Raw genomic sequence first — 26827 nt, 5'->3', positions numbered from 1 at the left:
CCAGGGATCTCTTGGTATCCCGAGGATCTCTCGTTATCCTCAATATGTGCTAGGGATCTCTTGGTATCCCGAGGATCTCTTGGTATCCTCAATATACATGCTAGGGATCTCTCGATATCCCGCACCTTAGTTCAAATCATAAATACGTACAGGGGATCTCCTGGGATGTCGTCCCGTAGTCTCAAAGTAAAACACACAACAACACAAGAATACTCAGTTAAGCTCAATTTCGTATCAAGTAAACAGGTAATTCTAATCTATCATACTTCACATAATTCAATTAAGGCAGTTTAAGCAAATAAACAGTTAAGTCAATTAGACATGCTTTTTCTAAGCTAACAACATGTTTAAATTGCAAGTAAAATGAAACAGGAAAAGGAACACAATTGAAATTACTTAAAGAAAACTCGATTTTTCAACAATTAGCTCAAGTACGTACTTGTCACCTCACGTACAAGGCATTTCAAATATCAAATATACTGAATCCTAAGGGGAAGGTCCCCCACACAAGGTTAGATAAGCCACTTACCTCGAACCGGCTCAAAATCAACCCGAAACCACGCTCTTGCCATGAGTACTCTACTCCAAATGGCCCAAATCTATTCAATTCAATTGCATAATGTAAATAACGCTTCAAGTAACTGATTCTACAAAAAAATTCTAAGCTAATACGCAAAATTAGGTAAAATGACAAAAACTCCCCTCGGGGCCACATCTCGGAATCGGGTAAAATTTATATTTCCATAATCCTCATACTCTCACGAGTCTAACCATACCAAAATTATCCAAATCCGATGTCAAATCCCCAATCAAAACTCAAATTTTTGGTCTAAGAATTGTTCCCCAAATTTTCATACAAATTCTAAAATTTAATGAAGAATTCATGTTTAGATTAATGGGTTACAAGAAAAAAGGAATTAAGAATCATTACCCAATCGATATCTCCAAAAATCCCTCAAAATCTCGCTCAAATCCGAGCTCCCAAGCTTAAGTTTTGATAAAAATGGTTAAACCGTCGATTTTGAACTTTATGTTCTGCCTAGTTAATTCCTTAATCGCGATCGCAGAAGACCAGTCGCGATCGTGAAGAACAAAAACCACGCACCTCAGATTTACTCTATGCGAACGCAGAACCCCGTCCGCGAACGTGATGCTCTAGCTCCCTCAACCTATGCGATCGCGGTTTACTCCACACGACCGATTAGAGAAACACTTAACAACCCACTGCCGCCTTATTTCTTCTATGTGAATGCGGCCTAGCCCATGCGTTCGCGAGTCATCATTGCTCATAGCTACGCGTTCGTATTCCCTTTCACGTGAACGCGAAGGGAAAAAATTCCCTCTGCCTTGCCTAAGCCTTTTGCGATCGCGATCCTCCCCATGTGATCGCAATGAAGAAGGCCTGCAACACAGACCATCAAAAATCCGATGCTTTTCCAAGTCCAAAAATGGTCCATTGAGCATCGGAAACACACCCGAGGCCCCCGGGACCTCAACCAACCCTACAAACCAATCTTAAAACATCATTCAAACTTGTTCCAACCTTTGGAACGCTCAAAACAACATCAAAAAATACCTATTTTTCATCGGATTCAAGCCTTAGAATTCCAAAAACTCTAAAAATACGCCTTTAATCAAAAAGTCTATCAAACCTCGTACGAATGACCTAAAATTTTGCACACACGTCACATTCAACACTACGAAGCTACTCCAACTTCCGGAATTCCATTCTGACCATCAGATCAAAATCTCACTATCGAACCGGAAACTTCAAAAATTTAACTTTCGGCATTTCAAGCCTAAATTAGCCACGGACCTCCAAAACACAATCTGAACACGCTCCTAAGCCTGAAATCACCCAACGGAGCTAACAGAACCATCGAATTTCTATTCCAAGGCCGTCTTCATACTGTTCCGACTACGGTCAACTTTCCAACACTTAAGCTCTCATTTAGGGACTAAGTATCCCAAAACTCTCTGAAAGTCACAATATAACATTCCGACAAATCAAAATAGCGGAAATAAACTTGGAAAAAATAGTTAATGGGGGATCGGGGCAAAAATTCTTAAGACGACTGGTCGGGTCGTCATATTTTTGCAGACAAGGGAAGACAAAGAAAGTCTGCAAATTGCACAAATTATTGTATGGCCTTAAAAAGGCCCAAGGCAATGGAACATGAAACTAACTGAAGCCCTGGTGAAGATGAGATTCAAGCAGAGTCACTTTGACTATTCTTTGTTCAGTAAATGAACAAATGATGACATTGTGATTGTTCTAGTGTATGTAGATGATTTACTCATCATTGGCACCAATACTAATCAACTAAATGAGACAAGAAGTGATCTGCAAACTAGCTTCAAAATGAAAGATCTTGGTGAGTTGAAGTTCTTTCTGGGGATTAAATTTGCCAGGTCTAAGAAAGGCATAGTGATGAATCGGAGGAAGTATTCCATGGAATTAATCTCTGAATCTGGCCTACGTGGAGCAAAACCTGTTGGAACTCCACTTGAAATGAATCAGAAACTGACTTTAATAGAGTATAACAACTGGATAAAAATCAACCCTGAGGATGAGATGTTAAGAGACCCTAGTAGCTTTTAAAGGTTAGTTGGAAGACTATTATATCTCACCATGATCAGACCTGACCTATCCTTTCTTGTGCAAGTTCTCAGTCAATTCATGCACTGTCCAAAGGTGTCACACATGGAAGCTGCCCTCAAAGTGGTGAGGTACATCAAAGCTGTGGCTTAGCCTACTTACGCCTGTTGATAACATAAATAAACTTACTGCCTATTGTGACTCAGACTGGGGAGCTTGCATACAGATAAGAAGATTAGTCACTGTCTACTTAGTCAAATTTGGGAATGCTCTTGTATCATGGAAGTCTAAGAAACAGGACACTGCCTCCACAAGCTCTGCAGAAGCTAAATTCAGAAGTATGGCTACATGTGCAGCTGGAGTGACCTGGTTGATAAGGCTGTTTGAAGAACTTGGTGTGAAGCTAAAACTACCTGTTGATCTCTTGTGTGACAGCAAGGCAGCCATTCAGATTACTGCCAACCGAATTTTTCATGAGAGCACTAAGCACATAAACATAGATTGCTATTTTGTGAGGGAAAAAATCATACAAGGAGTGATGAGAACTAAACATGTACCTACCAAAGAGCAATTAGCTGATTTGTTAACCAAAAGCTTGGGTATGGTGCGACTTGATTACCTACTAGAGAACCTTAGGCTGAAGAACCTGTTCAAGCCATCAGTTTGAGGGGGAGTGTAGAAGATTGGTGAGCTAGTGCAAGCTGTGGCTGTAGAATACTGTTACATTAAGTTGTATTATTTGTACAGTTAGTGAGTTAGTTAGGTTGTTAACACTGTAGGAAGTCGGTTAACTCTACTGTAGGTGTTAGTGTATAAATAGCTCCTGTACAGATACATTTCATTTCAGAAGATGATAATGGAAGTTTTTCATTCCTCTCTTAATTTCTCTCTCTAAAACTCCTCTCGTCTTCTTCCCCAATTCATCCTCGCACAACATAGCATAACATTTGCATAGTTAAACAATTTAGATTCTTTTTGGAATGAACTAAAAAGAAATAAGTTCACATACTCCTCTTTCAGGTTATGTAACTTACTTTTCTTTTTAGTATGTTTCAAAAAGAATGCATCTTTCTATATTTAGTAACTCTTTAACTCTAACTTTCTACATGACATATCTAAGAACATAAGATTCAAGGGCATCTTGATACGTTATGCATATATTTAGTTTAAGACAACAAGATTTATAAATCTTAAATTTTGTGCCTAGTCACACTAAGATAGATAAATTGAAACGGAGGGAGTAAATATTTCTACATATTAAAGATGAGAAAGGTAGGTGGAGCAACTGGCAAGGGATAGATTGGAAAACAAAGTAATAATATTATTCTCGAACATATTCCGAGATTTTGCTGATTCAAGACTCTGTAGGCTTCACAAAATGAAAGGACAATCAATGTTGGATTTACAGTGTGATAAATGAGGTTAAAGGGTGAAGGGCATGTCTGTTATGTGTAAGTAATGCAAGTGCCCTTTTAACTAATTCAAGAAAGCTATGGGTTTCCTTTCAATTCTTTTGTCATGTTTTGAAGGAACTGACCAAAACAACTCCTCCTTCTATTTCAGGAAACGTCATCATGCTTTTGACACCCAAGCCTTGTGGAGAACAAGCAAACTATCACATTTTGAGAAAAAGCATCTAATTACCCACTCTATATCATTGACTAATTTCCCCCCTAGATCTCCTGTTTCCCTTCCACCAACTCTATTAATTTACATTCATGTATATGCTCTAGAACTTGAACTTAGCCTAACTAACCCTAAAAGCTATCTCATGAGGTGAGAATTGTCTAAGTCCATATAGGATAACCATCCACTCCTTAATTGTCGATGTGGGACTCAACAATATATACAAGAGAGAGACATGCATACACTATGCATATAGACCATTACAGTGCTATAGTTCAAGAGTTAAGTATTCTTCCTTTAGAATATGTTTGCAACGATAATATTCTAAGGAATTGACGAGGACTGGCACAAGCAGTAAAATATGTGGTTTAATTTTAGGCAAAACGAAGAACTTTAATAGGACTTGACATGCCGTGTGAATTTCTCTTGAAAGAAAGAACGTATTTTTAGAAGCTGCTTTAGATTTAATATGGTATTGATAACAATATATGTGTGCGTGAAAAAATAAGTATAATTTGACAAAGGAATTCAATTATATTGCATGTGGGCAGCTTATCGTCGTACCTGAACAGATGGAATTGTTATTCCTCAATTTAAACTCTTACAACTTCAAGGAAATAGCAAAGTACAATACTATTATTATTGTTTGGTCCTCATGTGCGCTACATGAATTTTTGTAAAAGGCAAGAAACACATAAAAGGTATCAATTTGTTCATGCTTTATGAAAAATTGTAATACTTGCCAGCTGCTAGCACACTGTGTCAGCAAGGAATAAAACCCTAGAGGAAAAGCTTCTTGGTTTCTTGTTTTATGTATACTCTCTTTATATCTCGCAACCTCAGTCAAAAACTTAATTCAGCGCATATGACAAACATTGGCATCTTAATTTTCAAGTACAATAAAATTCTTGTCACCTATTTGTTTCTCAAGTTGCCAGTAAAAATTAGCACTCCCTGTTTCAATTTGTTTGAACCGTTTTGGATTACGAGAGTCAAATTGACTAATTTTTTATGTGAATTTGAAAATAGATTATTTAAGTTTTTTGAAATAATATTTACATATTTAGAAACTACATAAAAATACTATAAATCACAATAGTTAACAATTCAAAATATTTAAAAACTATTTGCAAAAAACACAGATCAAACGAGACCTTATTTGACTCCCTAAATAGAAAGATTCATTCTTTAAAATAAAGGGAGTACAAATTATTAAAAAGATACTCTAGCTAGGCAGGTTGAGTATATATAAAATTAACTATCAAGGAGTTAGTTTGATCTATGAAAACAGAATATCAATTTTCTTGGTTAAAGGTTCAGTAAATTCTTTCCCTCAAGATCAACTTTTTGCTGGAACGTCCCAAAACCATGCTCCCCTCTCCCCACAAAATACTCTAAAGGTACAAGCAGAAGAATACTTGTCACAATGGCTGATTATATTAATGGTGTCTATGATATCCAGTACTACTTGTAAAAGACATAAAAGAAAAAAGAAAAAAAATATCCAGAAGATGAATGAAAAGAGAGACTCACAATATGGAGAAATCAGTTTTTTCTTTTAATCAACAGTAGTGACTCTTTGTTTCCAGCAAAGTGAACAACTTTTTTCTGGTGAGCTGATTCAAACAAAAATAATGGTACTTCATGTGGATTCACTTTCCTGATAAATGCACCATTTTCCCATGTGCAGCCCATGCACTTGTAAATGCTTGCAAGGTCGTCGATCATAAAAATGAAAATCATGTCTATTTTACTGTATTTAAAACATTGATATAAAGCTAGCAATTGATCACCCACTTGTTGAATCTACAACATCTAGCTAGCTAGTCCTTATTTGTGTTCTAAATTTAATATCAAAACAATTAATGCATAAACATTTATGGATTTATATAACGATAGAAGGGTGGATAAGCGAAAAAAATGCATCCGTCACAGATGAATTTGTTTCTCAGATGAGGGCAGGATTCTTATCTGTTTTTACATGCCATATTCTAAAATATCGCATTATTAAAGCAATTGGCTAATTCAGTTTTATAGTGAAAAATCATTTAATAACCAAATTTAATTGGCAGTGTAGTCCATCATGATTTTAACATAATTGATTAGCTGACGGCTATTGAGCAACTAAAAATAATGGGAAACAATTAAAAGTAATTCAGATTCTGGTTTCTTTTTAATTGACACGGTACTAAAACTAGACACAGCTAGCAATGAAAAAAACAAACTTTTAGCACAATAGACATATTAAAGTGAAGAAATTTAAAGTACCTTTGGCAGATTAACTATATTACTGCCCGTAGGCCATAGCTATATCAACTCAATTTACAAACCTCAATTAAGCAGTAGAAATTTGATCTAACTAATTAAGTGTATCCCAATCGAAGTTCCAGATCCAAATCTTGCTTTGATTCAGTGACCAAGCTGCCAATTTCCAAGTCCAATCTCAGAAATTCTTTTTCTTGTATGAAAGAGCCAAATTTCTCAACTCCAAAAAGTACTTTGGTAGTTTTCAAGTGATTGTTTGGAACAATACCTTTTCCCCATCTCCTCATTTCAGAACCACCAGCAGCATTATAAGAAGGAAAAGGTAATCTAGAAGCAAAAGGAGAGGGTGGTGGCGAGGATGAAAAACTAGGGTTAGGGTTTGGATCAAGATTAAGGTTTAAAAGAGAATGATGATGTGTAGGTGGTGGTGAGTGGTGTCTCAATAACCTAGCTCTATCTCTTCTATGAACATTCATGTGTCCACCAAGAGCTTGGGCACATCTGAATTCCCTTTTACAAAAGCTACATGTGTAACATTTTGGAGGCCAAGAGAAGTGATTTTCGTTTCCATAATAATCCCATGATGAGTCTTTAACATTGTTATTGTTGTTGTCGTCGTTGTTATTCGACTTCATGATGTGTCTTGCCATGAAGCTTTTGTGTTTATATCCTGCCATTTTCTTCAGTCAAACCTAGAAAGATCTACAGGCAAACTATAGGAAATTTAGTTCAAATAACTATGTCCAAGCATCTCTTTGCCTCTGATTTTTTTTCTTTTGGGTTGAGCTGGGAATGCTTTTTCTTTGGTGAGGGTTAACTGGGAGAATTACTAGTAAGGGACTAGTGATGATGATATAGAGCTTAGATTTGGGATACTCTGTGTGTGTGTTTGAATGAGAAAATGGCAGTGAGGGAGTGTGGTGGGAAGGTGTTGAGTACCGCGGGGGGAGGGGGGAGGGGGTTGTACAGTGAGGTTGCAGCACAAAAGAGGCCATAAAATACTAAGCCAGAAGTAGAAGATTTTATTGGAGAGTATTTAGGAGAAAAACTCTATCTTCCATAACTTCCTTCATATGAGGAAGCTAATAGGTTTTCCAAAGTCATTTTTCTCTCTTCTCTCTATAGTAGAAAGTTTGAACTTTATGCCACATTTCATGTATATTTAAAAAACGAGAGCAGCCTATTGCATAAAGTATCTCACATTCATGGAGCGTTTGAGGAAGGGTTTCACCTCAGAGGGTATAATGTAGACAGTGGCGGATACAACTTTGGACATATGGGTGCTGAAGCACCCATTGGCTTTGGCCAAATTATATAATATATTCATAAATAATACCTAAAAACTTACTTCACTAATTGATCATGAGCACCCACTATGACCATGCTTGGCCATCTAGAATTTAAATTAAAATCAGTGAAGCACCCACGACCTATAAATCCTGGATCCGCCACTGAATGTGGACAACCTACCATAATGTAAGCAGTAATGGCTACATCTACGGCTCGAACCCGGGATGTGTAACTCACACAAAGCCCTATAATTTAATTATGTTAATTTATAAAAAACTTCCCAAAGTTTATGTTTTTTTTCTTCTTTTGTGGCGGCAATGGGAATTGGGAAAACATATTTTCATGTTTTATTTATTGTGTAAGTTGAAGTATACAAAATTAAGCTACTATTATTGGATTAGCTGTTAAAAAAAAGAGAAAGAGATGCCAACATTAAGCGTAAATTAGCTTTGAAGAGCGTAATGATAGATATGTGTACATACATATAATTCGAAGATTTTAAGCGTTTTACGGATACAAGTAATTAAGTTATATGCGTAAATAAATAGTATAAATAAGAAGGCGGCTTACCTAAGGTTAGTAGGGAGCACTGACGAGGAGGAGAAGAGAGAGAACAGTCAAAGGTATAAGGTAGCTAGGAAGGAGGCGAAGATGGCAGTGACGGAGGCTAAGACGACAACTTTTATAAATAGTATAAATAAGAAGGCGGCTTACCTAAGGTTAGTAGGGAGCACTGACGAGGAGGAGAAGAGAGAGAACAGTCAAAGGTATAAGGTAGCTAGGAAGGAGGCGAGGATGGCAGTGACGGAGGCTAAGACGACAGCTTTTGCTCGTCTGTATGAGGAACTAAGGAACAAAGGTGGGGAGAAGAAGTTATTCCGACTCGCTAAGGCGAGAGAGAGGACAACTCGGGATCTGGACCAAGTGAGGTGCATAAGAGATGATGACGACAAAGTTTTGATGGGAGATGACCAGATTAAGAGGAGGTGGCAGACCTACTTTCATAAACTTCTAAGTGAAGAAGGGGAGCGAGATATTATACTTGGGGAATCGAGGAATGCCGACAGTCACCATGAATTAAGTAATTGTCGGGACATTGAGATCGATGAAGTCATGGAGGCAATGCGTAAGATGAGAAGGGGCAGAGCTACCGGGCCAGACGAAATTCCGGTTGAACTGTGGAGGTGTGTGGGTAGAGCAGACTTGGAATGGCTTACTGCATTGTTTAGTGTTATATTCAAGACTAATAGAATGCCTGAAGAGTGGAGGTGGAGTACAATGGTCCCGTTGTATAAGAACAAAGGTGATGTCCAGAGCTGTAACAACTATAGGGGCATCAAATTACTAAGTCATACCATGAAAGTTTGGGAGAGAGTGGTAGAAATGAGAGTGCGAAGGACGGTGTTTATTTCAGATAACCAGTTAGGGTTCATGCCGGGACGATCTACCACAGAAGCTATCCACCTTATTAGGAGGATGGTGGAACAGTACAAAGATAAGAAGAATGATCTCCACATGGTGTTTATTGATCTGGAGAAAGCGTACGACAAGGTTCCTAGGAAGGTCTTATGGAGCTGCTTAGAGGATAAAGGGGTCCCGAGTAACTATATTAAGGTGATTAAAGACATGTATGATGGAGCTAAGACTCGGGTTAGGACAGTAGGAGGCGACTCTGAACACTTTCCAGTTATTACGGGGTTGCACCAAGGATCTGCGCTCAGCCCATTCCTATTTGCCCTGGTGATGGATGCACTGACTCATCATATTCAAGGGGAGGTTCCATGGTGATTTCTATTTGCTGATGACATTATTCTAATTGACGAGACAAGAGGCGGCGTCAACGAGAGGCTAGAGATTTGGAGACATGCTCTTGAGTCTAAAGGTTTCAAGTTGAGTAGGACGAAGACGGAATACCTCGAGTGCAAATTTGGAGTTGAGCCGACGGAAGCGGGAGTTGAAGTGAGGCTTGACTCTCAAGTCATTCCCAAGAGAGGTAGTTTCAAGTACCTTGGATCGGTTATTCAGGGGATCAGGGAGATTGACGAGGATGTCACACACCGTATAGGGGTGGGGTGGATGAAGTGGAGGTTAGCGTCGGGAGTCTTGTGTGACAAGAAAGTGCCACCGTTACTAAAAGGTAAGTTTTATAGAGTAGTGGTTAGGCCTGCCATGTTGTATGGAACTGAATATTGGCCGGTAAAGAACTCACACATCCAGAAGATGAAAGTAGCAGAGATGAGGATGTTGAGGTGGATGTGCGGGCATACAAGGATGGATAAGATTAGGAATGAAGATATTCGAGAGAAGGTGGGTGTGGCCCCCATAGAGGACAAGATGCGGGAAGTAAGACTCAGATGGTTCGGGCACATTCAGAGGAGGAGCACTGATGCACCGGTGAGGAGGTGTGAGCGACTGGCTGTAGTGGGCATGCGGAGAGGTAGAGGAAGACCTAAGAAGTATTGGGGAGAGGTGATCAGACAGGACATGACGCGACTTAGGATTACTGAGGACATGACCCTTGATAGGGAATTATGGAGGTCGAGCATTAAGGTTGTAGGTTAGGGGAGAGTGTGAATATTTCTACGGCACAATAGAGTGAGACTATCCAGTTAGGAGTTAGACTAGGAATGTCATTGGTCGTCTATTGACGCAGGGCTTTACCTTCTAGTTGTATTATACCAGCCATCTATTTCGTATTTCGTATTTCGTATTCTGTATTTCATATTTCATATCTCTTATATATTGTTGTTATATTTAATACGCATTTTTATGGTACTAATATATCATCTCCTATTGCTTTTTGAGCCGAGGGTCTCCTGGAAACAGCCTCTCTACCCTTCGGGGTAGGGGTAAGGTCTGCGTATATATTACCCTCCCCAGACCCCACTTGTGAGATTATATTGGGTCGTTGTTGTTGTTGTTGTGTAAATAAATAGTATAATTTGTTTTGAAAATTTTAAAAAACAGGCTTTGCAAACTCAAATTTTCAAATATTTTGAGATAAACGTTACTAAAGTTTGTAGTATGGCCATGGTCCAAGCATAGAGAACCCATTTGAAAAGAAACTACGATTACAAAAACAAATTTAAAAAAAATATGCAGATATAGAAAAAGGAGTCAATATTTGAAACGAGTTATCAATACTCCTTTGTGTGATTTATATTTGTTCTTAGCTACTTGGAACTGAGTGCGTGTAATGATGAGTAATAAGAGTAGTAGTTGGTCAAGTCGCCTTTAGATTTACAATTCCAAAGAAACTATAGCTAGACTAACTGATGGAGTGAATTCAGCAAATATTTTGTTTCCATTTTATTAGTATGGAGAAAGGAGCATTGTTTCAGAACTACACGAACAATACAAAAGATTGTACCATGTTTAGCTTTAGATTTAGTGAGGGACTGGTGGCCAATTAGAGGCCTCCATTTACAGAGCCGAAATTGCAGTGAATGTGTTTTCAATATTTGGTTTGGTGCTAATGAATAATTACTATGTTTATGAGTGACAAAAAAGATGGAGAAGAAAGACATCCTCAATATACACTACTTTCCAACCCTCTACCCTCTCCTAAGACCCTATTAAACCTAAAAAGAGAAGAGCATATGTATATGCTTGTGGTTCAATCTTTAAATGCACAGTAGATTTCTTATTTACTCCGTTTCGACTATAACTTTTATAAACTGACATTATTAATTTTTTTACGTTGAGCCAGTTTGGCCAATATTCTAGTGAAAATGTGTCACGACCCAATTTAGGATCATGACCGGCGCTTAGGAACAAGTGCTCCCAAGTAAGCCTCATCGATAATTTACAGAAAATTGGATAGAGTTTCCCCTGATTTAGGACTATCCAAAAATAAACCTGTCATAAAAATCAACAACACAACCAACCGATATCGACCAAACAAGTTATAATCCTCATTCACAAAGTATTTTCAGCACAATAATATACTAACTTCATCTCCAAGTATACGGTAGGAAAGTCTAATACGAGTCACAAGTCTATATCAATAAAAGAATACTTATGACACTCATAAAAATTACTATGGAGCGACTCTAAGAGTTTCAAGAAAGAGACTATAACAAATAAATAACAATCTTTGCCCACGCGAATAAATGCGGGGCTAACCAGGAACTGTCAACTCGTGTACTATAATTAATGGAATCCTCGCCTGCGTCTACTGCTGTCTCTGTAAAAATAATAGCGGGAGTGAGTCGCTAGCTCAGTGAGTAATAACACTTAACCACAACCGTTTTTAACTGGGGACAAGTCAGAAAACATGCTTGTATAATAATAATCAGGAACTATCATAAAAATAAATTGTCCTTTCAAAAACGGTAATAATATTCAGTATCATCATATGTTTCATGTAACAGAAATTAATTTAACAATTTCATAATAAACTCGGTATACATTGTATCATATCAAATCTTTATGTTTGGGAGGTTTCCAGGAAAGGATCATGTAATCGGTATAACTATGGACCTCTTCGCAAGAAGTCAAATATAACGGTAGTCCCTACTCGAGGGAAATCACTAATTGTATGCTAGTTCTTGTGAGCATGTGATTTTTGCCCTATACGAAATACTCATATAAAATCCCAAGAAAATAGGTTTTCTATTAATTATTTGCCATTTTTAGGAATTTTTGTAGAATTTTCTTAATTATTTGTATTTTTGTACATGTTTAATTTTTATTTAAATCATGAAAAATACCAAAAATATCATGCATTATATTTATGGTTTGTTTTAATATTTTTAGAATTAATCAGCAATTATTTGTTTTATAGAAATTTGAAAATCACAAAAATAGCTCATTTTTACATTTTGTCATTTAATTTTTAGTTTACTGATTTTTTTTCTTTTAATTTAGAATTAAGTGATGTTTATAAGTTTTATAATTAGTTAATTTGACATTTTTAGATAATTTAGGATTTTTAGGATTTTTTTATTAAAAAAAGAGAGAAAAAAGAAAAACAAAAGAAAAAGGGAAATAAGGATTTATTTGTAATGGGGTTTTAAATTAAGTAAATTGGGTTGTTTAAATGCCAAATCCGTTCCCAAACCTTACCCAGATCCAGGCCCAAACCCAACTTTACCCGGTCCAACCCACTCCCAAACCAAACGACCCCGTTTCGTAATAATCTAATCACAGTCATTGGATTTTGATCATCCAACGGCTCGGAACTAAGGGTTCATTAAATATAAAACTGTTTGAAGAGAGACCCCCCCCCCCCCCCCGTCTAACCCCTTCAGTCTTCATCCTCATCTCTCTCTCTCAAGAAATCTAGCCGCCCTCCTATTCCATTGCCGCCTCTGCCACAAACCGCTCGCCGAAAATCGCCTCACGGCGATTCCGGCACGCCAAATCTCCCCAAATTTACGCCCTAAAACCCCCCACAACCTCCTCATTCCAAATCTCCACTCCTCTTCCTTCGAATAATTGCCGAATTCTTCGAATCTTAAATCAAAAAATCACGGCCAAAACCCTAGTTGTTCCAAACCCCACCAAAATCACACCCCACAGTCCTCAACCTCCCCTCACCACTACCCTACCCTCAATTTCCCAAAAGGCCCTGCTTATTCTTTCGAATCTTGAACCTAAGATTCCCTGAACCCTAGATATTTTTCCCTTTCTGATTTTGATCTCTATTTGATTGGCTGAACCATAAACTTGCATTAGTCGACTGTTCCTTGTTGAGAACAATCGACTAATGTTAGTTCGAGTTCACGTTGCCTTGAGGAAGTTTGGTCAAAGGTCATAGCTAGTCTGTTCTGTTAAAAACAAGTATAGGTAATTCCTTCCATCTATTTTTCTTTTTCTTTCCCTTTTGAGAATCCCCTGTCATTTATTTTTCTTTTTTCCTATTTGTTTGTCTTTGCATGTTCATAGCTGCGTGTTTGGGTTTACAGTTTTAGGACTTCTTCTCTTTGACCACATGCTCATCTGATTATTTATTTTGGATTAGTTGTTTAATCAGAGATTATTTAAGCTTCTATTCCAAAATTGCATGAGTTAAGTCTAATTAGGGTTTTAATGAATTGATCACCATGATTCTGTTTAAACGTTCCCTTCTTCTAGCTCTGAAATTAGATTTTGTGTTTGATTGAGTTAACTAGCCTGTTTTGATTCATATGCCTGATTAATTTAGCTTCTAGGATTTCGTTATGGTTTCTGGTAAATGTTAGTTTGATTGCTGTGCTTAGCTAGGAAGAATAGTCTCTTATTAATAATTAGGCTGATTCAAGTTCAAATTACATTAGCTTTCTTACTTTCCATTTTTTTTATTAACATCTTTTGCATCTTTTGATTTGTTTCGAGTGTGTTTGGCTGATTTGAAAATCAATAGAAACTTTAGGGACCTTTTTTTTGAACTAAAAAGTTTAGTTTAAGGCTGAAATAAGCAGTAACTTGAAGGTTAAAAATGGGTTTCTACCTAGGCTAAAAATCAGAAATTTCCTAAAAAAGGTACAGCTGTCCTAGCTGTTACAAAAAGATGCTGAAATATAGGACAGTTGTACCAAGGATAGTACTATTTTTACCCTAGGATAAGGAATATGCCAAAAAGATACTCTCCCTAGGCAGCCTATATATGTAGGTTTCCCTCATTCTAAAAGGGAGAATAAATTAGCAATCACCAGCCTTATTCTCTGCACAAAGGTTCTCTTTCCAGATTTTACAAAAACCTTAGAAACATTTCAAAAGGAAAAACATTCCTCTTTTGTTCATAAGCTGGGAAAATGGTTTGAAATAGAGAGCCTTCTAAGGTAATTTACTGAGGGATTTCCTGGTTTTCAAATGCTTGTTCTTGGTTTTGAAACTCTGGGGTTTACTTGGTTACTGAAGCTGTGTTGATTCCTGTTGCTGTTTTTGTAATTCTGAAGCTTCTAGCAGCTATTTCCTTCAATTTAGCTGTTGTTATTTAGTTGTTGTTTCAAGGTATTCATGTTTCTTCCATGTTTCAGTGCATATAAATGCAACTTAAGATGAATGCAATTGATCTCTGTTGTTCACATATCTGTATGTTTGTTTGTCTGAAGCTGCAATCATTGTTGAATATCTTCCTTCCCAAATGAATGTTCTTTTGCCTCTTTGGTTCTATATCCTAAGAATCTGTTCTTTATGTAACTTTAACATTGATCATTCCTTTGCTTTAGCTAATGTGCATTTCTGTTTTTTTTTTTTTTTTTGCATTAGTTAGATAGTATGTTTAAATCCCTGTTCTTGAAACTTGGTTGTTCATTGAGTCTGACCCTTACATGGTCAAATTCATGTCTTAAACCAACCCTTCCCTTCTCTTTAATCCATTCTAGCATTTCCCCAAGGCAGTAGGCCATGGTTTTGGGTTTGAACCTCATATTGGTTCATGAGTTTAACCTTTAACATGGTTTAACCCATGAATCACTATTGTTTCTCATTATATGTTTAAGTTTGGGTCTGACAATGTAGTAGGTTAGTATAGCTAAAGTTATTTTGTGAATCTGGCCTTTTCACATGGTCAGATCCATGAAATTCTTAGTAAAAATAGAAGCTGATTTGGCAGTAAGAAACTTCAGGTTGGGAGCTTAAGTAATCATCTTGTGAGAAGCATCTTTGTAGCTGGCCTCTTGCAGATCTTATGCACTGATTTTGAAGTAGTTGATGGAAGGAATTTTGAAACCAGAAGAAATTTTTTTTTTTTTTTTTTTTTTTTTTTTACTTTTCAGAATTTTCATTTTTAGATGCTAGTTATGATGGCTGTTAGGATATTGATTCATTAGGATTAAAATCTTTCTTGTATAAATTCTTGGACTCACAATATTGTAAACGGACTGTTAAGTTTCAAATTATGCTTGATTATCAGTAGACTTTCAATAAGAGATTTTCCTCTGTAATAAACATGTTTTGTAGTTGCATGTAAATGAAAATTGGGCCAGACTTGCGTCCAGGCCCAAGTTTGAGATTCATTCGAGCAAGTCTAGGCCCAGGCAAGTTGGCCTGGGCATTGAACCCAGTAAATCCGATTTTCAGTTTAAAAATTCGTCCATTTACAAATTTAGCATGATTGTGTGTCTTACAAGTCATGTTAGTATGTTAATTTCAAATTCAACATAGTATTGTCTCGATCTGGGTGATCTCTAGAAGCAAATTATGGTTTAAGAGCAAAACATGTTCTACGAAAAGTTAACTGAAAATGCAAAAGATAGATATGCCCAATTAGAAAACATAACAATTGGGCCCGCCTGATTTTGAGCCTACTTTGGGCTGTTTGGTTAAGACCCAGCGTGATGTCTTGAAGTCTTTTTGACTTCGGGGCTGGTTTGTGAGCCCAATTCCAACTGCTAAAGCTGGTTTGTTCAAAGAATTCTCACCAACCCAAAACACTCGCCTTAAATAATTCAAAAGAACTTAGCTTTAAGTTAAGGAAATCCTAGTTAAAGTTTCAATTAGGATCTTACCCTTATTTAAATAATCTCTTTTAGTTAAAATCAAAGTGAGGTGTGCCATAAAACCCTTTAACCCATGGCCCTCATGAAATTAATTCAAACCTTGTAAAAATTGAGGTGCGCCATCAATTAAACTCTCCATGGCCCTCATAAATGTTGTTAATTTAAACCTTCGTAGTTGCTTTAGGCGCGTTTTTTAATTAACTCAATCATAGCTACTGGTACGGTTCCCGTGACGTAGTTGTGATTTTTAATTACTAAATTCAGGTGTACATTTCATGTGACCCAAATTCAATCTCTCAAACAATGTTAAATAGAACGTGTCGCGAACCGCGGGTGCATTTCATGTAGCGTGGTTTAAGACGTGTTTCAAATAACATTGAATCTTCCTAAAAGCGGTTTAAAATAATTAAAAGCGGTTAATAAGTTTAAAAATGCACAATACGTTTTAAAACATGTATAATTCAGACAATAAGGCAATTATTAATAGTTTAAGCGACCGTGCTAGAACCACGGAACCCGAGAATGCCTTACATCTTCTCCCGGGTTAACAGAATTCCTTATCTAGAATTTCTGGTTCGCAGACTTTTAAATAAAGTCAAATTTCTTCGACTTGGAATTTAAAAATAAACTGGTGACTTGGAATACCAAATAAACTATTCTAAGTGGCGACTCTGAAATAATTCCATTTCGAATAATGTCACTTTGATTGGAAAAACTCTCTATAATACCCTCGGGTGGGTAAAAAGGAGGTGTGACAGTTCTACCTTCCCACTAGCGGGGGCTATAACTGTAATCGGTAATCTGTCAATACAAGGTGCACCAGGTCTAACGAACCCACCGTTAGCTATGAGATCCTTCAAAGTCTCCTCCCATTTATACTTTTCTTTATAAACAATACATATTCATATGAAAAGTATTTTCAAAATAGTATAGAGTATTTCAATTCTTATCAAATCATGTAATCTCATTCCGGTAACGGTAATCATATCTCAAGTAACAGTAAAATATGTGTAGTAACAGTGAGAATATTTTAAATAACTAAAAACATCTCAAATAAACTGTTTAGTACCATATCTAGCAACGGTAAAAATATCTAGTAACAATGAGAATATTTAAACAACAGTAATCATCTCATATAACTATTTCGATATCATATAGAGTAAAGGACTTGTCCCACATGCAAATTCAAAACAATCGGTAATATGTTCATATTAAAATCATGTGTAAATCATGCAAGTTATAGAAACACAAATTGTGGTAAGGTTACTACTCACAGTACTCGTGTCGAAACACCAAACTCGTCACCTCGAGCGATCTGTATGACTTTCTTCAATCAATATATAATCACATCAACGTCGATCTTATGTTAATTTTCTTGTTTAAGCTAATTCTTAGCTAATTTAGAATACCCAATCCTTGGGGTTTCATGTTTGACTCAAAATTCCTCGAGTTTTTTCTGCCCACACTATGAGTAATTAGTAATCTATCAACTTCAACTTGTTCATATAATTTATTTATCTAATTTTATAAAGTTCTATAGATTTTTCACAATGAAAAATTCTTAAATACGTGAATGAACTAAAATCAGTAGCATTACTTATCTATACTTATCCATAATATTTCTTACTAATGTGTAAATTTTCTTTTTCTTGTGAAATCCTTCAATCATAGAAACGAAATTAAAATTTGCTAGAAGAACTCAAATAAGAAGTTTAAGTATTACTCGTGAGAATCAGTTAATGCTCAAAATTTTCGCAATTTGTATTGCTATGATTCCAACGCACAACTTCAGTTTTTTATTTTCTTTTATTTTTTTATTTTTCTACCTTTGTATTTAATTTGTTATAGCTTCTGTTTCTGCTGAGGCAAAAGGGACGGCCAAATCCCTTATTCTAATTGTTTAGAACCTGATGCCCTTTTGTTTAAGGGCTACGGTCCACCAAGGCTTTCTCTCTCTTTTTTTCTTTTTGGTCTTGTTTTACTTGATTGTTTATTTTTTTTGACCAGTTACTTAAATACTCTTTTTTTTTTTTTAATTTGAGGTGTTACAAAATGATACCAGATAACCATTCTGCTTATTCATAGTTTTACAATGTATTTAAATATTAGGCAATCCGTTCAACCTTTAGGACATGGCGTCCTGAAGTTTGAACCTCATGGCTCAAACTTCAGGTCATCATGTCCTAAAGTTTGAAAATTGTATCTAAAAATTTGAATTTTATGTTCTAAATTTTAAATTGGCTGTTAGAAAATTTAGGACATTTAGTCCTGAATTTCAAATTAGCAGTTTAGAAATTCAGGACTAAGTGTCCTGAATTACAAAGTAACAACTTAAAAATTTAGGACACTAAGTCGTGAATTTTAAATTAGCAACTCAAAAATTAAGGATACAAAAATCAGGATATTTAGTCATGAAGTTTGGGTGACTAATCTTTGAATCCATTGTAAATTTTAAATAGCAAGCTTAAAATTGGCTATTGGTGCACTTCGCCCAAGATTCTAAAAACTGCTTATTTTGAAAAGTATTTTTATCAAATTAAATAGATTTTTAGATAGTTATTTTGGAAAGAAGTTGTTTGTATTTGATCAATTTATTTGAGAAGTACTTTCAGTGGTTGATAAATAGATTGCGTTTGATAAATCTTTTCAAATAGGGTTTGGGGCGATTCTACTGCGAAGTTAAGCTTAACACCAGGCGATTTTAATATAATTTAGGCAAATAATGAACTGAAATTCAAACTCTAAATTGCATTTGAATTCTATGGCTTATAAGTTATAACAACAATTGCTTTCCCGTTTGAGGATGACAGTAGTCCCAAACTGCTAGGAAGATATGACAATTGTCAATTGCTCCAACCCTTAATTTGAAGGCAGATCATAAATGTATCCCATCTGTTGTGGTTACGATTTGGATTCACATACATGTTTTTTAGGGGCATTTGTATCTATACCCGCTTTTTGGATCAGATTTTAACTTATACCCGTTTTGTAAAAAAATTTACAAGCGTACCCACTTTTCGCGTAACTTCAGGCATACGGGCCTGAAGTAGCAAAACTTGTTGAACCAAATGTTGGATGAAGTTTTTTATTTGTAATTGCTGAACTTAAGCATTCTAGTAGCTGGAGTTTTGTTCTCTATTTGCTAAACTTCAGCATGTTTTAGCTGGAATTTTATTCTATATTTGCTGAACTTAGCATGTTTTAGTTGAAGCTTTGTTATGTTTGTGATGAACTTCAGGGCTGAAGTTTGTTTTGTATTTGTTGAACTTCAGCATTCTAGGAGCTGAAGTTTTTGTTTATACTTGCTGAACGTCAGCATTATGCTGAAGTTCTAAAACAACAATGACAAGTTATCATTAAGATCCAGTTGCTATAATGGAATTATCAGAAAATTTGAAAAGCAATACTCCTATAAAACAAGACCATTAGTAAAAGTAACATCTTCACCTAATGCACAGAGAATCAAGTCGTACTTTCATGTTTCAGTAGCAATTAAAATTAGAATTTCCGAACTGGACGGTCCAGAAGCTAATTCCTAGCTGTAAAGAGCTAAATAGCAAATATAAGTTAGGCTAGAACACACAACAATATCTCAATCTTCAGCATTCAGAAAACGAAGGAGGAGAAAGAGGTCTAAAGTTGTTTAAACAGTGGGTACAAGTTAAAACTTTTAAAAAAAGTAGGTAGCGACCAAATAGGGTGAAATTCAAAAATAGTCAGATTTACAACTGGTCGTTCAAAATTAGCCCAGTTTCAAAAGTAATCAAAATTTAGCCACTTTTCATGTAAAGATAAATCTAAACGAAAACACTGTTCAAAACCCAGGAAAATACGCTAGCATATTATGCTGGAGTTCCAGCATAAGTATACTTGAACTCCATCATATTATACTGGAGTTCCAGGATAAGTATGCTGGAACTCTAGCATAATATGATGGAGTTCTAGCATAAGTACACTAGAACTCCAGCATAATATACTGGAGTTCCAGCAAGTATACCGGTCCAACATAATATACTGGAGTTTGGAGCACCGGTGCTCCAGTCTCCAGTATATTATACTGGAGCCAGCAAAGTATATCGGTTCATACACAGGTGCACCTAACTCCAGTATATTATGCTGGACCGGTCTCTGTTGCAGCAAAATAATGACTATTTTTCATTGACTTGGTAAATGCTAGCTAATTTTAAATGACCAGTCCGAAAACTGGCTATACCGTGCTATTTTTACGACCAAATAGGGTGCTCGTGCAATTTTTACATGTTTTGACCCGTGTGCTAGAACCTTATGGGCCTGGTCCAAGTCCATTACTTAGAATTACTAGACCAAGTTGTGGATTCTGACAATTCCCTCTTCTAACCAAATGGCCATTGCAATTTAGGTATGATAATACTTGCGTTCATTATAACATGAAAATTTGAAAGATAAAGATCCTACACTATCGAACGGTAATGACTAATGAAACTATAAGATTCATAACACGTAATGCTATGCCTCAAAACTGGACAATGAAAGACAATTATCCCTCATCCTCATCTGGCTAACTCGAGAGAAAGGTAGTTGAAAATTCACATGCACACACTTTACTATAAAACTATAAAAGTAATGAAATAAATATATCACCGCTCTGGATAAACCTCTTTTTTGCCAATCTTTCACAGGAAAACCACTTCAATCTTCTCTGTATCCTTTCCTTTTTAGATCTTCTTGTGAAAACTCCATTCATAAATTTGCCATACTTAACTCTTTCTTTCCAACAAGTTAAAACAAAAAACCAAATATTCATGGCTTATAATCAAGAAGAACATGATCAAGAAGATCACAAAAAAATTCAGTATCCTTTAGACTCAACATGCTATACAATTCTTGATGAGATTGGTAAAGGTGTTAGTGCCATTGTATACAAGGCCATTTGTCAACCAATGAACTCTTCTGTAGTAGCAATCAAAGCCATTGATCTTGATCAATCAAGAGCTGATCTTGACAACATTAGACGTGAAGCTAAAACCATGTCCCTTCTTTCTCATCCAAATATCCTTAAAGCACATTGTTCTTTTACTGTGGATCATTATATTTGGGTAATAATGCCTTTTATGTCTGCTGGTTCTTTGCAATCCATAATTTCCTCTGCTTTTCCTGATGGTTTATCCGAGCCATGTATCGCGATAGTCCTAAAAGAAACGCTCAATGCTCTGGCCTACCTTCATAATCAAGGCCATCTTCACCGCGATATTAAATCAGGGAACATACTGATTGATTCTGATGGAACTATAAAGCTTGCGGATTTTGGAGTTTCTGCATCAATTTATGAACCAATTTCAGCTTATGGGTCGTCGTATTCGTCCTCTTCTTCGTGTTTAATGTTCACTGACGTAGCTGGAACACCTTATTGGATGGCCCCTGAAGTGATACATTCACATACGGGGTATAGTTTCAAGGCTGATATTTGGTCTTTTGGTATTACTGCTCTGGAATTAGCACATGGACGGCCTCCACTGTCTCATCTTCCTCCTTCAAAATCCTTGTTCATGAAAATAACAAGGAAATTTCGGTTTTCTGACTATGAAAAAACAAGAAACAGCAAGAATTATAAGAAATTCTCCAAATCTTTTAAGGATATGGTAGGATTATGTCTTGATCAAGATCCATCTAAAAGGCCATCAGCTGAGAAATTGTTGAAACATCCTTTCTTTAAGTGCAGTAATAAAGGTCCTGATTTTTTGGTTAAGCACATCTTGCAGGTAGGGTGGACATATAGTTAAATTTTGAGAATTTATTGTAAATATTAAGTTATAAAGGGGAGCCTTGGCGTAACTAGTAAAATTGTTGTCATGTGATCAGGAGGTCATGGGTTCGAGCCGTGGAAATAGCCTCTTGCAGAAATGCAGGATAAGGCTGCGTACAATAGACCCTTGTGATCCGGCCCTTTCCCGGACCCCGCAAATAACGGGATCTTAATGCATTGGGCTGCCCTTTCTTTAATAGTAAATATTAAGTTCTGAACACATATTTTTAAAGAATTTGGAACCTTGAACTCGCTCAATTTAAATTCTAAATCCGCTTCTGTTTGTAGGGCATGCCAAGTGTGGAGCAGAGGTTCAGACAATCAAAGATTCAAAGACAATTGTCGTTGAAGAAATCTGATGATGAAAATGAGGAGGATCCAGAACAGGGAGAAATTTCTAAGCAAAGAAGGATCAGTGGATGGAATTTCAATGTGCAAGGGTTTGAACTTGTTCCAGTTTTCCCGGTTGAAAAAGATCAACAAACTAGCCTAAAACAAGATAATGATAATGTGGTGAAGCAAGTCGATGTATCGGAATTGGGTTCTGATACATCGACTATAAGTTCACCAGGAAGTTCACGCCAATCTGAGGTCGAAGGTGCTATTGTTTGTGGTGGAGATAGAAAAATTCTTACTGAAATTGGGAGTGGGAGTGTTAGTAGGGAAGTAATGTTTGCTAGCTTATTGTTTTTAAAGAAGAGTTTGGATGATCAAAGACAAAATGTAATGAATTTGATAAGTTTTTTCCATGGGGAACAACATAGTGTGGAAATGAGTAGGAAAGATCAGCTGATTGAGGTGATTGAAAAGCTGAGAAATGAACTGGAGAATGAGAAGAAGAAAAATTGTGCTTTGCAGCTCGAGTTAGAGTTTCTGAAGGCGCAGTATTCGAACGAGTAGTAGACTTATATGTAATTGTACTCGTAGAACTTTTAATTATTTAAGCTTTAGACATGTTGTCGGACTAAGATGAGCTTAAATTGAGCGACATGATGAACAATGACGATTCATATAGCCGATCCCAATAATGTACTTTGTAAATGTCTATTGACCAATAAAGCTAAAATGATGTATGCAGATATATTTTGTTAGGAGCTAAAAAGGAAACTATTAGTGCAGCATTTTCTTTCCTTGATATTGCGAAAAGCTCAGGACCTGAACTTGGTATTAACATTTGAGGAAAAGAAAGAGCAGTCTAAAGATGATCAGTTATTCTGTTCATATTACGCTTAATATACCATGATTTTGAGCTTGTTTTGACACTTGGAAATCACAGGCTCCCATTTCAACTTCTTATGTATGGGAAAGAAACTGGCTATTCTAATAACAACCAACTTCAAGATTACATACGAGCTTCCTGATTTAAACTAAGGGTCCACCAAACTGTATAGAGAACCTGATTCTCTATCAGTTTCAACAGAAATAGCAGTAAATAAAGAACACAATCAAAATTTACGTGAAAAACTCTCAGCTTACGGGATTAAAAATCACAACCTACCCTAGTAGGATTTCAACTTTACTAACTCAGTAAACTTTAAATTACAACCTATTGCAATCTAGAAATTAAAATCTTAATCCGTCAGCCCTTACAATAATTCTATTGTATGCCTCTTTGTAATAACTCTATTACAAAGCTACACACTTGACTAACTCCAGTCAAAACAACCAAAACAATAATGGTTTAAAAGATTTCCTACGAAATGCTTCTGACAAGCTGCGTAGGAATTACAAGTGAATAATATAAAACAACGACAAAACAATATTAAAGGACATGAGACATAATCACTGTTGGGAACTGGTCCTTTGGTCTATCGTTGCTTTGTTCTTCACTGCCTAAGAGGAAAATGAGGGCGAGTAAAAGTTTTAGGTTTGCAAGTGTTGAATGAACCCCCTTGCGTCATGTTGATAATATATGTGTGAGGTCATGAAAGATGATGCAAGAGAGTGTTCGGTACGCTGCATGCTTCAATAGTGTTGCTGTACTGTTGCGAGTACAGTGCATCATCTTTAATAGCTGTAGAGTTGACTTGTAGTGCGGCTAGAGGAACTGATCCCTATTTGTTTCCTTATCTGATATCATTGAGAACCGAACCAGACATCTGGCTAGTTACTCTGAATGCAAGGGAACTAATTGTATCAGGTTCCTTATCTGGTTCTCTCATGAAGTTTATCAAATCATCAAAATAAAAGACGCATAATTTATCAATTTTTCCCTTTTTGACGATGACAAACTTAGAATTGATATTCCCCCTAAGAACCAGATCTCCACATTATTCCCCCTACGAATCAGCTATATTCCCCTTGAAAACTTGTTTCCTCCTTTTCAATTTCTTCCCCCCTTTTGGCATCATTAAAAAAATGAGGCAAAAACATGCAAAAAAGAAGTCCAGCAAAATTAACGCATGCCACTTGTGTGCACACAACATGACAAAAAACAGAATGTAAAGGTATAACATTGTAGTAAATGGACAATGATGCTCGTTAATTAAGGAAAGAAGAAAAACATAGTAGCAGTACCATAATTACACACCTAATATAGTACAAACAGAAACTAGAGTACCACAGTCAATAAGAAAGGAAAACAAAACACAAGGCAGGATTAGGAAGGAGATGTCAAAGGGAGAGGATAGGGGACACTAGATGGGGAACATGAAGGATTAGGGAGCAAGGAACTTGATGAGACTATCTATACGCGCATTAGAATCCGTTTGATCGTTGATCAGATGCTTCTTTAGGTTCTCCACTTTGTTCCTCAACTCTGCATTTTCAGCTTTCAGGTGGGCAATCTCTACACCCTAAGCATTACTGGAACTAGGTTCCTCGCTTGCCTTATTAAGTTTAGACTGAAGAATGACGTTATGTGCTTTCAGACATTTAATCTCTTCATTTGCAGCATCTTGAGCATCAATAAGTTGAGAAATAATGAAGCTTCTTCCTATACCTCCCTTCCTGTCCACATATGGGAGACCATGCTTGCCCTCTTTGAAATCTGCCACCTTCTTCATATGCTCAATCATAATTTCAAGCAGATTGATGGAACAATAGGAGTCCAGTGCTTTTAGAAGAACTAGGTCCGCTATAGAGGTAATAGATATCCTCTCAGCCCTGGGTAGTAACACCTTGTTCAACAACTCAAACAATAGTTGATATTCTGGAAGAAGTGTCCTCTTGTGCACTCGTTCTCCCATATGAACAGCTCGAGGCTTGATAATTATTTTCTTAAAATCAGGGGACCAGGTTCCCTCTATAGTTCCAAACCCATCAGTCGGCACCCCAAGAATCTCCCCAAGTAGAGCCTCATCCATCACAAAATCCTTCCCATTTATTTTCAAGCAAATTGTGTCCCCTCCACTACAAACATGTCAGCATAAAAACTTCGTACTTCCTCTTCATATACTTTTGGACTCTTGATGTCAAAAAGATGAGTCCACTTCTGGAAGTCACAAATCTCTACTAGCTGCCTCATGCATGCTCGATCAAGAATCTCAGATTCAAGCACTCTCCCCCAAGACTTTTTTTTCTTTAAATTTCCTCTGCTCTCAAGCTCAGATAGTTCTACTCTTGCCCTGTTTGAGGAACCAGGTTCCTCACTGCCACTCGACCTCTTTTTGAGAGGCTTCTTCTTTTATACTATATCCTTCTCCATATCTCCTTCTTCACCAACTTCGTCAGATATTGCTTTCTTTGATATTTTCCTAACAAGAGGGCAATCTTCCTGAACGGTCTCCTCATCATCAACCTTTATCACATTTGTCGGAGACACATCTTACTCATCAATGAGCTTACTTTTTACAAGCCTTTTTACAAGTCTCTGCACCTACACCATTAGTCAAAGAATTCCCAACCAATTCCTCCACAACAACAATAGGCTATTTTTCAAGAGAAGTAGAGCATGTTTTAAGTCTATCACTTTCGTTTGTATCACCCTCATTACCCAAAGATGTTGTAGTAGGAGACGATGGAATATTACCTGATTTTGATGAGATGTTCAGATCAACCCCTTCAACATTTGGAGTATTAGAAATACGAGATACAAGGACACCCTCAACCATAGTAGGAACTAAAATTTCATCCAGCCGCTCTTCCTTAACACGCTGACTAGACATTTCTACCCCTTTATCTCTTTCCACGATTTCTTCTGTAGTTTGAAGATATTGAGAAGTAGAGGCAGTCCATTCTGATTTGACTTTCTTTGTTGTAGCAGAAGGAGAAGGAGAAGCAATGATTTTTTTGCGATTTAGGCTCTTACAGGGGAGATGGGGACCAGAACCAGATGGTTTAATGGAGGGGATTGTGGATATGGGTTGGTTTGAAATTGGGACTTCTGTGGGTGAAGGTTGTGGCTCCAATCCAGGTGGCTGTGCCTCATGACTTGGAGACACACCAGGATTTTCTTCAGTCTTAAATAAGAGGGTTTAGGAGAAAAGAGGTGTTCGATGTAGAATGTGAGGAGAGAGACTGACTTTTGGGGGTAGTTAGAGTGAAAAGAGAGTCTGGTTACAATTGGATCCGTATTTGTATTTGTAGTGGTCCTGCTTGTAGAGAGGACATTATTTGATAAAATGTCCTGGCTTTTCGCACTTGTGACATCAGTCATTTCCTTTGGTGCTTCTACTAGAGTTGCCTTTCATGGGAATTCCTCCATTTCTACGAACCATTTTCTGGAATCTCCGAGTAAGATTGGCCATGTCTATATCATCACCACTTGAGTCACTATTGTCCGCCTTGAGAACCAGGTTCTTCTCATTTTTGGATTCTCTTCTTTCAAGATACTTCTTCTTTTTTATCTCATAGGTTTTCAGATCTCCAATAAGTTCATCAATGGTCAACTTCTACAGA

At 36.7% G+C, this 26827-nt stretch overlaps 2 protein-coding genes and 1 long non-coding RNA gene across 3 annotated transcripts; 2 read left to right on the top strand and 1 right to left on the bottom strand.

The window, feature by feature from the left end:
- Positions 1-6588: 6588 nt before the first annotated feature.
- On the bottom strand, positions 6589-7167 carry LOC107809504 (transcriptional regulator SUPERMAN-like). The gene has a single exon (XM_016634151.1). The coding sequence runs from the start codon at positions 7165-7167 to the stop codon at positions 6589-6591; it is 579 nt and encodes a 192-aa protein (XP_016489637.1).
- A 6409-nt stretch (positions 7168-13576) lies between these two features.
- LOC107809501 (uncharacterized) lies at positions 13577-15616 on the top strand. Its single transcript, XR_001653420.2, has 2 exons — positions 13577-14544; positions 15334-15616. It is a non-coding gene; the product is annotated as an uncharacterized LOC107809501 (long non-coding RNA).
- Positions 15617-20827: 5211 nt separating this feature from the next.
- LOC107809500 (serine/threonine-protein kinase BLUS1) lies at positions 20828-23105 on the top strand. The gene is made up of 2 exons (XM_016634148.2): positions 20828-21944; positions 22277-23105. Exons 1-2 carry the CDS (start codon positions 20988-20990, stop codon positions 22886-22888), a joined length of 1569 nt encoding a protein of 522 aa, XP_016489634.1. The 5' UTR covers positions 20828-20987; the 3' UTR covers positions 22889-23105.
- The last annotated feature ends 3722 nt before the right edge of the window (positions 23106-26827 follow it).

This window comes from Nicotiana tabacum, chromosome 8, assembly GCF_000715075.1.
Source record: "Nicotiana tabacum cultivar K326 chromosome 8, ASM71507v2, whole genome shotgun sequence".
In the NCBI taxonomy this organism is placed as follows: Eukaryota; Viridiplantae; Streptophyta; class Magnoliopsida; order Solanales; family Solanaceae; genus Nicotiana; species Nicotiana tabacum.
The sequence above is the reverse complement of the archived record's forward strand: the minus strand, read 5'-3'. Positions and strand labels throughout refer to the sequence as shown.

Bases quoted from the DNA above. Each gene is read 5' to 3' on its own strand.
- LOC107809504 (XM_016634151.1), bottom strand. From the start codon at position 7,167: ATGGCAGGATATAAACACAAAAGCTTCATGGCAAGACACATCATGAAG.
- LOC107809500 (XM_016634148.2), top strand. From the start codon at position 20,988: ATGGCTTATAATCAAGAAGAACATGATCAAGAAGATCACAAAAAAATT. The intron at 21,945-22,276 runs GTAGGGTGGACA...TTCTGTTTGTAG, and splicing joins TGGTTAAGCACATCTTGCAG to GGCATGCCAAGTGTGGAGCA.